The 13,994-nt window shown below is 34.4% G+C and overlaps 1 protein-coding gene across 1 annotated transcript in view; it reads right to left on the reverse strand.

Moving 5' to 3' along the window:
* The window catches only part of LOC121391583 (deleted in malignant brain tumors 1 protein-like), a gene marked incomplete at both ends in the record, with an annotated part of 52,520 nt that overhangs the window by 10,736 nt on the left and 27,790 nt on the right, over positions 1 to 13,994 (reverse strand). Inside the window, 5 exons of the mRNA XM_041523161.1 lie at positions 1,175 to 1,299; positions 2,533 to 2,713; positions 4,184 to 4,334; positions 4,704 to 4,896; positions 13,740 to 13,809. Of these exons, the coding sequence (XP_041379095.1) occupies positions 1,175 to 1,299; positions 2,533 to 2,713; positions 4,184 to 4,334; positions 4,704 to 4,896; positions 13,740 to 13,809 (720 nt within the window). The remainder of the gene's footprint in view (positions 1 to 1,174; positions 1,300 to 2,532; positions 2,714 to 4,183; positions 4,335 to 4,703; positions 4,897 to 13,739; positions 13,810 to 13,994) is intronic.

The raw sequence follows: 13,994 nt of genomic DNA on the forward strand, positions 1-13,994 counted from the left end.
CATAATATACAATTATATCAAATGAGTAATCTGTGCATAAACGCATGCTTATCCAACCGAGCCAAATAACCACGATATCAACACGTAGTAACCTGACATTTTTAAAACATGCAACCCCTTTCAAGTTATATGTGTGTAATGTGTTTCAGTCAAAGGTGGTATAGAAAGTATTAGTTTTATCGTGTAGAAACTACTACCGGAAGTCGGATAATAGCAGGTGCCCGAAAGCAGCTTGAGAATGGCAGAGCTAGCCTAAAAGTTTTAAAATAAAATACATTGATTATATTTCAAAGTATGTCGTGTCACATTACAATTTATGTACCTTTTTTGTGAAATTAAACTCAAGTGTATGTGTGACCTAAAGAAGATCTACATCACTGGCTGCTAGTGACTGTGACATCAGACACTGTTCCAATGTAAAAAAAAGAAATTGCAGAAAGCTACTTGCTTTTTTGTTCAAAATGTTTAATTCAAAACACTGACTAGTTCTGACTGGGAGTGAATAATGGAGAAGTGAAACATAAGAGGTAATTTGAAGTTACAGGAAGTGTGAATTATTGCTGTAAATGGATTTTTGAAAAATGAGAAAACGACCCACCTGAAAATTTAACAAACATCCGTCATGTGCACAATTGATTTCCTAGTGATATGATAACACTTCGAATTATCGCGTATGGGTGATCAGGTCAATAGGAAGCATGGTTGCATGCCAAATAAAAATATCAGTGGAATTATACAGGTGTTTTTTAAATACAAATATTTACCAGCAGAGATAAAAAAAACCCATGATTTGAGTTTGAATCTGCTTCTTAATAAAACTTGTTTCTTGTAGTGGTTTATTTGTTTTCAGTGAAATTTGAGAAATGCGTGTATCTGCAGCAAAACTAAATCAGTGGTGCTAGTACTGGATATGCAAAATAAACTGGTAAATCCAAGCTTACTCTTTGAGATACTCCATTTAAGATCTTTCAAAAGTGTACTTAAATGAATATTTCAATGTTACATCTTCTAGACTACAGTAGTTAGAACAGGTAGATGCTCACTTCTATACATAGTATACATAAATGAAACTAAACACAACACATGGCTATCTTCAATACTACACATTGTACATTATCAGTCGTAAACATGAAAACGTCGTATACCGACTGAAACCCATCATAGCACATATAACGTCAGCCTCTTGGACACCAAAGCCATCATCACAGACAGTTCCCCATGTCCCATTGGTATGAATCTCAATTCGACCTTGTGTTGGAATTCCTCCTCCATCGACCAACCGTATGTTATTTGCAGGGACTAAAACAAATTAAGTAGTCATTATGAATTATTATTAACAGTAAAGCGACAAACAACACTGATTATAATTATTAAGGATTACTCAACAAATGACCACAGGGAAAGCTAGAGACTGGTAACCTGTTATCGTGGGGAGAGATTTAACTGCAAGGTAGAGTACTCGCCTGCGGTAATATGGGTCGCAGGATTTCTACTCATTCATCACGACTGGATTTCAAAGGTGATCGTATGTAATATCATTCCCTTGAATTCAAACGTCATGTAATGTAATATAATGCCCTTGGGAAACTGCATGTTTTCCTGTCCTGGACTGAGGAGTTGGCGAAAGTCAACACCTGCGCCTATGACAGCTTGTCCTAAAAAGTATGACCTGATCTGACCTAAACTGCGTGTTAAAAATAATGTGCTTCTTTATAACTAGGAGTAACCTATGTGGAAACAACGGGCTAGCTTTCAATCCATTTGTCTCTTCTTTTTTCATTAGCATATGTTTGGCTAATTTGAAAATGTACTTCTTTATTCTTGATTGGGAGGAACTTTTCTTCACTGTTTATACTATATTTGTATGGTAATACATGTAATGATAGGTATTACTGCTAGGATGGGGGATTTAGACTGAGTATTTTTACGCGTCCCTATACCACTAAGGTTTCAGGCATGTCCGGTCTGTGGATAACTAGTGGCCTGATCCGGGACAAAAATACAAAATAGGGCCAATTTTGATAATTAATATAAATAAGGACGGGGCTTTATATTAAATATTTTGAAGTGCAAACTATTATTATTTAACAATTAAAAATATTCTAATTTTTATTTAATAATATAATTTTACAAACATTATACAGTGCACAATTTCTTATTCTGTATGTCTAAATAAACCTAACTTAATTTTACAACTAATATTATTAATTAGCCATAAGGAGGTTAAGGAAGAAGGTTGTGCCAATGCCTCACAGTGTGACCAAACGGGAGGGTGGGGAGGTGACATATCTATCAGGGCTTTCATTATTTTACTGTTGTTTAATATCTAAATCAATGCATAGAGTATGACCATTAATTAAGTAGTGTAAACTGATATATTATTTGACAGTATAGCCCTAACGACTGTAAGTTTACTTCTCGTTTTAATACCATACCGGCTTTACCTGTAGTGGGGTCTTTAGATCGGTCTGTATGGGGGAAACTATATTGGAAACTGAGGAAATATAGTCACCGATAAGAATGAAACATTACAGACGTACTCGTTTGGCAGCGGACACCTGCATCCTCTGAGTGTGTACAATCAGTTTGACCAATATGACTCCCTGGACACGATATGATTGATATTTCATTTCCGGTACAAGCTAAATCATCAAGGTAAATGGAGCCCGAACCTTGTCCAAAACCAGCAACTGTGACAGCCTGTGCTCCAGTTCTAGATGATACAAATTAATATCAAATATACTGAAAATGTCATGAGCTGGTGGTAAACGCTATTGATACATTAGATTCTACTTTTTCAGTTCGAAGTCCCACAATAATGTTTGGGTTTTTATTGCTGTTTTAAATTATTATAAATTAAAAAATATATTTATATACATGACTGGACTCCATAACATATTAACGTGCCTATATCCAGTTAAGATTCAGGCACGTCTCTCCCGAGCAGAATCTCTGACATCGCCAGTGACTGGGTCCTGGACTGAATGTGTGTGTGTGTGGGGGGGGGGGGGGGGGGGTGTTAGTTGTAAAGGGGAGAATTTTGAAAAAGTTAATAGAATTCAAAAAATAAAATTAAATATTAACAAGCCAAAAATAAAAAAAGGAATTGACTGCTCGTCTGAATATTTATATAATTTGGAGCATTTTAGAAGGACAGTCCAAAAATATATAAGAAAAAGAAGAGGGGATCAGACTATTTATTAGCATTAAAAAGTAAATTCAACATAATTTTTTAACAAAGGTCTAAAAGTTTAAAGTCTGATTTATATGTCCACATGTGCGGCCTCGTTAAGGTGCACAACTTATGGGTACAAGATGAGTTGCACCCCGTCAAGTAAATCCCTAGATTGTCAGTCATTAGATGTGGAAGGTATAGTGCTGTACTAAAATGCAGATCTTGAGAAGCCAGATCCGTCTGAACGAGAGAGTATCAGACTTGTATATAGTCCAGTTGTCATGGTTGGTATAGTGGTGCTAACGGGCCCGGGTCCGAGGGATACGACATGGAACCAATATGAAACAAAGTAAAGTCCAGAAAAGAGTAGTAGGGGTCGACTCCACGTTCTACCTCTTCTTAGAGTGAGCGGCCAATTTTCCAGTGCTGCTAGGATAGGCTCGGACATGTAGAGACTAAACGTCAACAAGAATAGCCGTCATACGAGTCACCGAAAAACATGTTAACAAAAGTCAGCTGAAAAGATGACATGGAGGCAAGGAATCTCGCTAAAAAGAATCCAACCTGGTGGTGCAGGGTGTAGAAACAAGAAGCGTCCAAGCATTGAATCAATCCCGATGGTCGCATACATCTCTGTACAAAATTAAATTTCGTTGAGAAAAAAAGGGTTCCCAAGTCAAGCACATGAAAGCACGTGCAGTGTGCACAGATGAAACAGACACCTCTTACCGCGGCGAGCTCAAGACTGCAAATGCGTTATATATAGTGTATGTTGCTAGAAGCAAGGGAGGTAACATCAGAACCGTAGATGTGGGAGTTCTGTAAGATGTTTCAAGTTGCATTTAAATATCATTGGTTACTCTGATAAAAAAAAGCAACAACTATATTTTCATTTACCTACTAGAAATCAACCATTAGTGTTATACATTGATCGATTTTTGAAAATATTTGTTTAATATTCAAAACTCATAACAATTTTTTTTTTCTGTTCAAGTGTTAGTGTCTTACCGACTGAATCCCATCATGGCGCAAATTACTCCAGCGTCTTTGTCATCAAAGTTGTCATCACACACAGTTCCCCACGTGTCATTGATTTTAATTTCAACTCGACCTTGTGTTCGGGCTGCTCCTCCATTGATTAATCGTACAGATACCGATACTAAAATAACAAAAGCATTAATATATAGTAAAGTACTTGTAGAACGAACTGCAAAAGACCAGAGACATCGGATATTTATAGCAGTGGTTCGCTGTATATATTTGCGAAAGTTAGCAGTTTTCATTCTTGAAGTCGGCCATTTCGGATTTTTCATATTTAACCACAATAAACAGTTTAGTGACCACTGGTCTCATAACCTGCATTGCTGTACCGATGCTGGTAATAAAATAAAACATAGGCATAACTTAACTTTGGAAAAACTGTCTTATCGTATCCAGAGGACTCATTGTCTCACTAGTAGTAGGCAGCGTGCGTTCACATGTCTCCTCAGCCTCCGATGTATCTTTGGGTCAGAATCGACATGCACACCGTCACGTTGGGCGATAATGTCTTTAATAATATCATCTTTAGTCCACTGATCAGTGGTAACAATATCTTCGTCAGCAGTTAGATAGTCGTCTAATGTGATGTTGTCCGATACCAGTATTCCTGACATTAGTTTTTTCCTCACTGCCTGAAGTGTAGATAATGGTGTATTGTCATCTTCGTCATCGGAACTGTCCTAGTTGTCATTGGAAATAGTATTTTAAAACTACAATTGAAAAAACAGTTCACTATCCATGATGATGTCACATGATGCCAAGGTCTGTGAGCCATATTAATCGCTGTCAAGATAGAAACAGAGTGCTCTTATTGTATGTCATAAGCCTCGTTATTTCACGCCTGTAATGTTGCTTCAAGTTAGAAAAAAATACCTTAATCCATCAGTTGAATGTGGTATTCAGTGGTTGGAAAAATAGGGTTATACTTGTCAGTCTGGGTATATATTTATATATATATATATATATATATATATATATATATATATATATATATATATATATATATATATATATATATATCTTTTTTTCTTTTTTTTGTATTTTTTTGTTACTGCTGTTTCTGTCAAGTGACTGAACCTATTCTGAAAAGACTGCCCCTGTTATTCGACTTATATTCCGCTGGTAAACTTCAAATAATGGATGTTTGCAGATTTTTCTATAACTAGCAGTTTCAGGTTTTCCATTTGCAGGACAAGAATAGTTATTCAGTATGTTGATGTTTTGCTGCCATGACACGTTTCACATTTCGACTGTAAAGTTCTTTGTGGAACCAATTTATTAAACAAAAAAAGTTTTGTCTGCATTGAAAATACCGTTGGGATAAATTCAGCAAAATAATTTGCTAGTTGGGAAATCAACCAGGTGTCAACAACTCCAGGGTCAACTACAGAACTTTTTACCATGATTTGCTTTTGAAACAATACCTCTTCTGTGTTTGATATGTTCAGTCCATGTCTTTATGAATGAAAATCGATCCGCTTAGGGTGATATTGGTTTTGTTTGCAGACTTGAATTACTCAAAAAGGGCATCGTCAATATTTTAGGCCGATATAATTTGGAATTTTTTTATCTAGATCAAGTGCTTTTCTGTTACTTGATGATTTACTGTTCAACATTTCATATTTGTGTTACCTAGCTTCAATGCAGCATATCTTATATTAATGCTAATTGCAATGACTGTATAGGGAATTCCATGTGTTAGTCTTATTATTGGATACCAGCAAAATGTGGAGGAAACGAGAGGGACTTTAACAAGCGAACAATGGCAGTGAAGTGACAATGACAATACCATTATTCTCATAAACCGTAGGATTACAGTTTAAAGAAGAATGAAATACACACACGCACGCACGCGCACGCATGCACACACACAAACACAACAACAACAACAACAATGCGATATGGTGCATCAAGTAACCCATATTCACACCTGTAGGAATACTAGTACCCATCCAGACCCGATATCTCAACCGTGTATCAATAAGAAAGTATGACTTGGAATGCATTTAATTGCCACTGGCTAGGCTATGCTTGACATATGTACATCCACTTACTATGACAATACACTGCATGATGTAGGAATTAATTAATTAAATGGAAAAAGAAAACAAATTTGTTCAGAACGGTTAATTTAGTACATTCCAGTTGCATTTTTTGTTCTGAAGGAGGTAACATGTCAAAAGTTGATTTATAGTCAACTGTGAAGCATCATGGATGATTTTGTTCCCTTCCATTTATTCAGTAAAAAAATACTTCACTTTTATCTTTTATATGAAAATAAATATTGTGGTTCATGCTTTAGCAAGAACATAAACATTCATCATTTCAATAATAATTATTTCACCGAAACTGATAGTCAAAAACCATATTTTTTCAAATTTGTCCACTAAGTTACTGTCCCAAACCTATACATACAGTCTGTTGTATGAACCAAATAAACGGGTAGTATTATTTTTCATTCAAAACCGTTTTATTTTGGATAGTGTCCAGTGTTGAAATCAATTATATAAATGACACAGTTGTTGAAACTATAGAAATTATTTAGGATTTATTTTGTGTCCCCATTTATTATGAACACTATGTTATTATTTTATTTTAGACAAGTACAGTCACTGAGAGATACATATGGAATGTTTTCAAATACTCACCAGATGGCATTGCAATCCCTGTCAGTAATGAGAAGCATGGTTTTGATCAGATGTGACACATTTCTAATTTATTTTCAATTTTCGAAACGCGAGTCAGTCGTCCCTTTATTATATGTCTGCAATGTTACTAATGTAGTAATCCACCAATATATTGGCCGAGTTTAACCATTATACCACAAAGTATATATACCAAACTCTAAAACAAAAGCCTGAGTGGTAATAGGTCAAACTAGCAAGGTCATAGGATGAGACATTTAAGAAAATGCCTACTATGTTACCGTCTGCTAAGTTACATTCAACAAAGTAACTTAGTAGACCAGTGTTGGTAACCTAGTAGACAAACAGGTAGAAATGCCATCATTTCATGGAGTTATTGCTAAAATGTTACTATTAATACGTCTCCTACATGTTTATACTGAATAATAGTTTACCTATTTAAAGTGTAGTCCTAGAATATTAGCTTTACTGTAAATTTGTGACACTTTAGTAATATAGCGAACACCAGAGTAACTTAGTGGCCACACTGTCAATATATCAGTTACCAGTATAAAACACACCACAGTTGTCATCACATTGATTTATACTAATAGTTAATGATGGACACATACTTGTTTTCAGTTATTTTAATAAATACAGGTATATTTTATTTAACTACTACCAGTGTACCAGTTAATTACTATATACCGTGTTTATAACATGTGCAGAGTGCCAATACAATTAGGATGAACTTTTTTATGTGGAACTAGGATAGTCAGAAGTCAGAGATGTGTCCCGATATATAAAACATTTTAAGGGTCAGGTGTTATGGTGTGCACTGTGTTAATATTTCAATTTTGTGGTAATATGTTGATTAAAATAATGGTTATACATATAGCTTATGTATGCACTATTGTGTTTATTAGTAATGGCATCTTTTCAGTTTGATTTAGTGATATACATCCTAATGAATGTGTTCTGTACCAGGCACATGAAAGTGTCACCGAAGTAAATAATAATAAATAAAAAATTAACAAACAAAAAATACCCCCCCCCCCCGCCCCATCCCACCACCCACACACACACACACTGAATTCTGACCAGGGGATGCCAGTTATGTTTGTTTAATAGCTGACCTGTGCAAATGCAAATACATTCTTTCTGCAGAGTTCTTATATTCTAACTTCTGTAGAGTCACGTTAATTATGAAATATTGGCTAACACTACTCTTACTCAAACTACAGCACAAATAGCTCAATCAACACTGAAGTGACTGTTGTATCTTGTATATATAATTCCATGGGTCGCTGTTGATGTGTACCTCAAACTCCTACAAATGAAGGATATTCGTGCATCTTTGCATTAAATGTATCTGGCTGTATTTTGTTTTTATGATTCAGTGTTAAACAAGGCATCATAAGGTTGTACAATGAGACAGCTATACAGGTGGAGAGCATTCAACAATAAGGACATTTGTGGGTATATTTATAAAAAAAACTGTTTGTCTCCTTCCCAAACCAACCACTAATGGTAGTAAGCATCAACAAACTGACACACGTTATGAGGCCAGATCTTATAAATGATATAAGCATGTACACATGCATGCATTTAACATATAAAATTTCAAGTGTTGAAAAATAAAAATAGAAATAATATATGATTTTGTCAGCTGAAGTAAATTTAAAAAATGATGTGTATTGGCTTGTAGTTCAATTTTGTGTTTGTTATATTGATCCATCAGAGTTTCTGCCAGAGGGTAAAACGGGTATGGCGCCATACCCAAATTTTTGGGTAGATTTTTGTTTTAATTAACTTTGGACAAAATTAATTATTCTTATCAGTACTGTATGATTGCCTTAACCCTAGCCCAAAACTTAACCCATTTTCTTTCTGGAGGAGGCCCTCATACTGTGGTTGCATCCAATTCCATAGCGTCATACCCATACATTTCTTTCTGGCAGAACCACTGTCCATGGAACATTTTGTTTGATTCCACATATTATGATATTCATGCTGAGGTGGTTTTAATCATTCATTTACTAATTTGAATTAAATGTGTAACAGTTACGATTTTAAATGTTATTTATTGTCAATTCCGACTGAATCATATACATATGATGATGACCTCACATCAGTAAAATAATTATTTGTCTGTATTTAGACATATCACCTTGTTACACATTCTTATTACTGTATCAGTGTTTTTACTGTAAGTCAGTTAGTTCATTAGATGGTTATTATAGTGGAAGTGAAACCAGGTCTACTATGTTACCGCACGTCCACTAGATTACTTTCATGAACAAATGTATTTTTTAAAATTAAAATGTATGTTGTTAATGGATATTAGCATATATTTACAAGGGCAGTAAAAGGAAGTGCTGGTTGATATATAGTAAAACTACTTCTCGCAACATATAGGAAACATTTACATAAAATATAACCTTATCATGTAACAAAGTGACGTTAATTCATAGAAAGGGACAGCTTGCCTAAATTGTAGTACCATATAAAATGTCCCCTGTGTATGTTTAGTGCAATGTTTGATATTGCTGTTGTCCAAAACTTAGTGGACACTATTTCTTACCTGTGTCAGTTTTAAAAAACACACATACAAATTGAAATGGCTGTTAGCGTGCCAAACCATCATTTCATGTGCAGTAATATATATTGAATACAGTACTGCAAATAAAAATAGATTGAAGTTGTTTAATTTTTAAGAAAAACAAAATCTGAATTTTTCCCCTTTTCTGTGGAATGACCCATATATATATATATATATATATATATATATATATATATATATATATATATATATATATATATATATATATATATATATATATATATATATATTAGGCACCTGGAAGCTTCGTATATACGATTCGATTCGAAATCGTCGCGAACCTTCGATTCGATTCGATTCGATTTTTGTGTATTCGGAATTTCGAATATTGCAGTGTATGGACAATAATTGCAAAAAGAGGGACAAACTATATGGCCAACCTTAAACATTAATAAACAATAAAAAGTGTGGAAGATAAAGCAGGAAACAACCCTCACATTTTAAAATGAAATTCGTATAAGTAACCTATTAACCAAATAATACTTTTATCATACGTATGTTTTAGTTTGCTGATTAGTTGCTCATTAGCCCAAATGTAGACTCGTTGCACACAGTACTACACTGCTACAAGGCTAATTGATTGGTGTTTTCTTTTTTTAAGTACGAGATGAATATTACTTTATTAACATACTATTTAAATGAACCTTTATAGATATATATACAGTGAAACTTCTCTAAACCGAACACCCTTGGGACCGAATAAAATGTTCGGTTTAGAGGGGTGTTCGGTTTACTGAGGTTTTAAGAAACAGCCTTGATAACCATTTTTTAATTTTTACTATTAATATTACCAAGGTACAAATGTGTGTTAAATTACATTTATAAATTATAAAATTATTGGGCCACTGACCGGAATGTCTTTCGCACGTGTTTGACAAAACCACTGCCAAACGAGTTCGTTGAGTCGGTCAAATTTACACGCGTTATTAAACCTTCGTTTACTTCCATGTGCATTATTCTCGTACTGCGATTTATAGGTGTCCCTTTTCTTGATTATGTCAGATACAGTTGATTTCCCAATGCCAAATGAATCACTTAGTGACTGTAATGTTGGTTTGGGTAAACTTTCGTATCTGTTAATAATTTTAACTTTGCTGGACGTTCGGAAATCGATATGGAAATGAAATGCTATTGACGTACCTACGAAACATATCGGAAACAGAAGCCGACTTATTTGTCTAAATAAACAGTGGAACAGAGACAATGAGAATGCAATTAATTAAATTTATGGTTACTTTGTCGGGTCCTCGTGTAAAATAATCAGATATAACCAGTGATAAATTTGTTCGGAAGAGGTAATAATCTCATTCCCAATAAACACAGTGCACATGCTTATTCCCGTTACAAACTTAAAGGTGTTAATTGAATGACAAGGCTTAACCGAAATCTAGGTAACAGAGACTAATTAGAGCATTGTTCGACAAACGCTCAAACACGTCCCGGACACGCTACACCGAGCATGCGCATACCATCTGGAATAGTTAGTAACACCGCGACTTTGACAACTAATTGGTATGGTCGAGACAGGCGACGCTCCTTCAGAGTTTTTAATTGTTCGGTCTTCAGAGGTAAAATTTGTATTGAATAAACAAAACGGGACCCGGAAATTCGTTCGGTATTCAGAGTACAAGGGTTTCCGGTTTTCAAAGGTTTATTTCAGTGGTTAAAGCTGCGTAAAACGCGGGACCGTGAAAAAAGTTCGGTGTTGTGGGAATTCCGGTTTACTGAGGGTCCGGTTTAGACAAGTTTCACTGTATATATATATATGCCTATATATATGTAGTCCTGTATACGTATGTAGTCCTGTAGGTAACGAGTGTGCATAACCCTAATGCCAAGAGGTCGGCATAATGATCGACAAATGATCACTTTCAAGATATTATCTTGTGTTAGTTCAACTGTTCAACCTATGTACACATTAGTACTGGTTTTCTATTTAGGGCGCTGTATTATTTAAACTTCAACATTGTGTAGTCATGTTAATTATCGTACGTACACCCAATGCATTAATAATACAGGATCATTACATTTAAATATATAATGAAATTCATCTCCAATTTTGTTAAGAGTACATATATGACATATTTTGTTTTCTCTAAGATCGGAAGTTTCACATTACATATCATGTTGTACATTTACATATTCCATTTGCACAACTTAGAAATAATTTTCAAAATCTATTGAATTTTTAAACATTCTATAATTAATATCCTTTGATGTCATTTCAATTTCGTGTTTTCATTTTAGAAAACAAATCATGTAACACCTGGGATACAGTTCCGCATAGTCATTTAACATTAATCAAATCATGATATGTCCAGAACCTAAGTCAATCCACATTCATCAAGAGTAGTGTCCAAACAACTACGTAGTAAGTGGTCGACATTTGTTTTTCTTCAAAATAATTCAAGTACACATTTGATGGAAAGATTATTCTAGCGGCTCCTGTCTATTACACCTGGCTATACATAGCCTTCATTGTTTTGTTATCAAGTTGTTTTGTATTGTAAGAGAATAATCCACTTCAAGTAAAGTATATTCCCAAGTATTTACAATCTCAGTAATCTCTCCATCGAATTTAAATATATAGTCATAAGGTGTTCTTCCTGTACTAAAATCATTATTATATTTCTGTCAATATTAACATTAAGTCTCCATAAATGACGATAATCCAAAATATATTAATTGTATGTTGTAAAGCACAGGTGATTCTGATAGTTATTTATCATCGGCATAAATCAAAAGACATGGTTAATTGATTTAATCTCTTAACTGACACCAATCTACTAAGTAAAAACAAAAGGACATTATTTGACTGATTTTTATCAGGGCTGTCCTTTTGCATGCATTGCCGTTAATGTTAATGATTGATAAGATACAAAGAGCTTTCAGTAAAATTATGAACGGTTCGCTGTATGTCACTAACATTGAATTTCACAATTTGTGACAAGAGGTTTTGTTCGTTTTAAAAGTTAACTGACAATACATAGTCGGTTTTATACATTAAAAGTTATTAACATTATATAGGAGAAAAACAATATTTTACAATTGGTTAGTTCTAACTAGTAGTTTGTTCTAAAAATACTTAACTTTACATATACTACCAACAGCATATTCATTATTAAGCATAATTACGCAGAAACAGTGCTTATTAAATTAATGGAATACCAATATTACCAATATTACACCGTTGCTCGTGCGTCTTGAAACGTCATATATACTACATGTATTGTACTATGGACATTAGGACAGTATCTAGTAGGTGAAAGAAATGGAACCAAAAACTTTATATCAGACATCTTTAATATAGCATACAAATGCAATATTACTGATGTTATACATTGTTATATTCAAAATGGTACATTTGTAGACAAGGAGCGATGGAGAGCCAGGGTATACAGAACCTTTCTGGAATGGGAAAATGAAAGCCACCGGTCTCATCTGAGGGATACAAATGAACTTCTTCAATTTACAACATCCACCCAGACATAACGATTCACACTCTTTGGAAAATAGCTTACGTGCATCCAAAGTTCACATTTCCAATATCCTCCGTAATTAAAATAGGCAATATGAAATGTTTTGATAGAAAATGCATTCTTTGCGACAAAGTTGATTATACAAAACATATCTTACTAAATTGTGAAAAACTATTACAAATCAGAAATAAGACGTTTGATGAAATAGCAAACATTTTTTCTGTACACGAATATGTTATCTTCTGTGATCAAAATGATGACGAACTTTTAAACTGTATTCTTGGTGGAGAAAATAATGACATCAGTGACAATGACTTTCATTTGTGGGTCCAGTTTATATTGCAATTTTCAAAGTTTGTACATGTGTGTCGCCAATATATAATTAAGTTTTAAGTGAAAGCTCAGTGTACATATAGGGTAATATTAGAGTTGTATATAATCCCGTGAAGTTAATTTGATAGTATAAACACGTTCTACACAAACACACACACATGGAGAGAGAGAGAGAGAGAGAGAGAGAGAGAGAGAGAGAGAGAGAGAGAGAGAGAGAGAGAGAGAGAGAGAGAGAGAGAGAGAGAGAGAGAGAGAGAGAGAGAGAGAGAGAGAGAGAGAGAGTAATTGTATCATTTTTGGAAACAACAGTAACCGTAGTAGTGCATGTAAAATAGATAACATTAAAGCATCATATATTTACAATCCTGACAATGGACACCTGCGTCCTCACTGTGTTGACAGTTGTGTTGTCCTATAGGTTGCTTAGAACATTGCAGCACTGATGTTTCAAACCCCGTACAAACTAGGTCATCAAGATAGATAGAACCCGTCCCTTCTCCAAAACCAGCATCAGTCACTGCCTGAGCGCCAGTTCTAGAACAACAAAAAGGTGTAGCAAAATAGCTTCTGGTTAATGTTTAAAGACATAGTAGACTAATCACGAGCATCAAGAATCGATTGTTTTAATTATATCTAGTATAAATGAAAACTTTGATTTGTGGTTGCCTTGAAGTGTGTTATCCATTTGGTCAGATCACATACATTTTACATATATCAGA

This window comes from Gigantopelta aegis, unplaced genomic scaffold (genome assembly GCF_016097555.1).
Source record: "Gigantopelta aegis isolate Gae_Host unplaced genomic scaffold, Gae_host_genome ctg2690_pilon_pilon:::debris, whole genome shotgun sequence".
Lineage (NCBI taxonomy): Eukaryota > Metazoa > Mollusca > Gastropoda > Neomphalida > Peltospiridae > Gigantopelta > Gigantopelta aegis.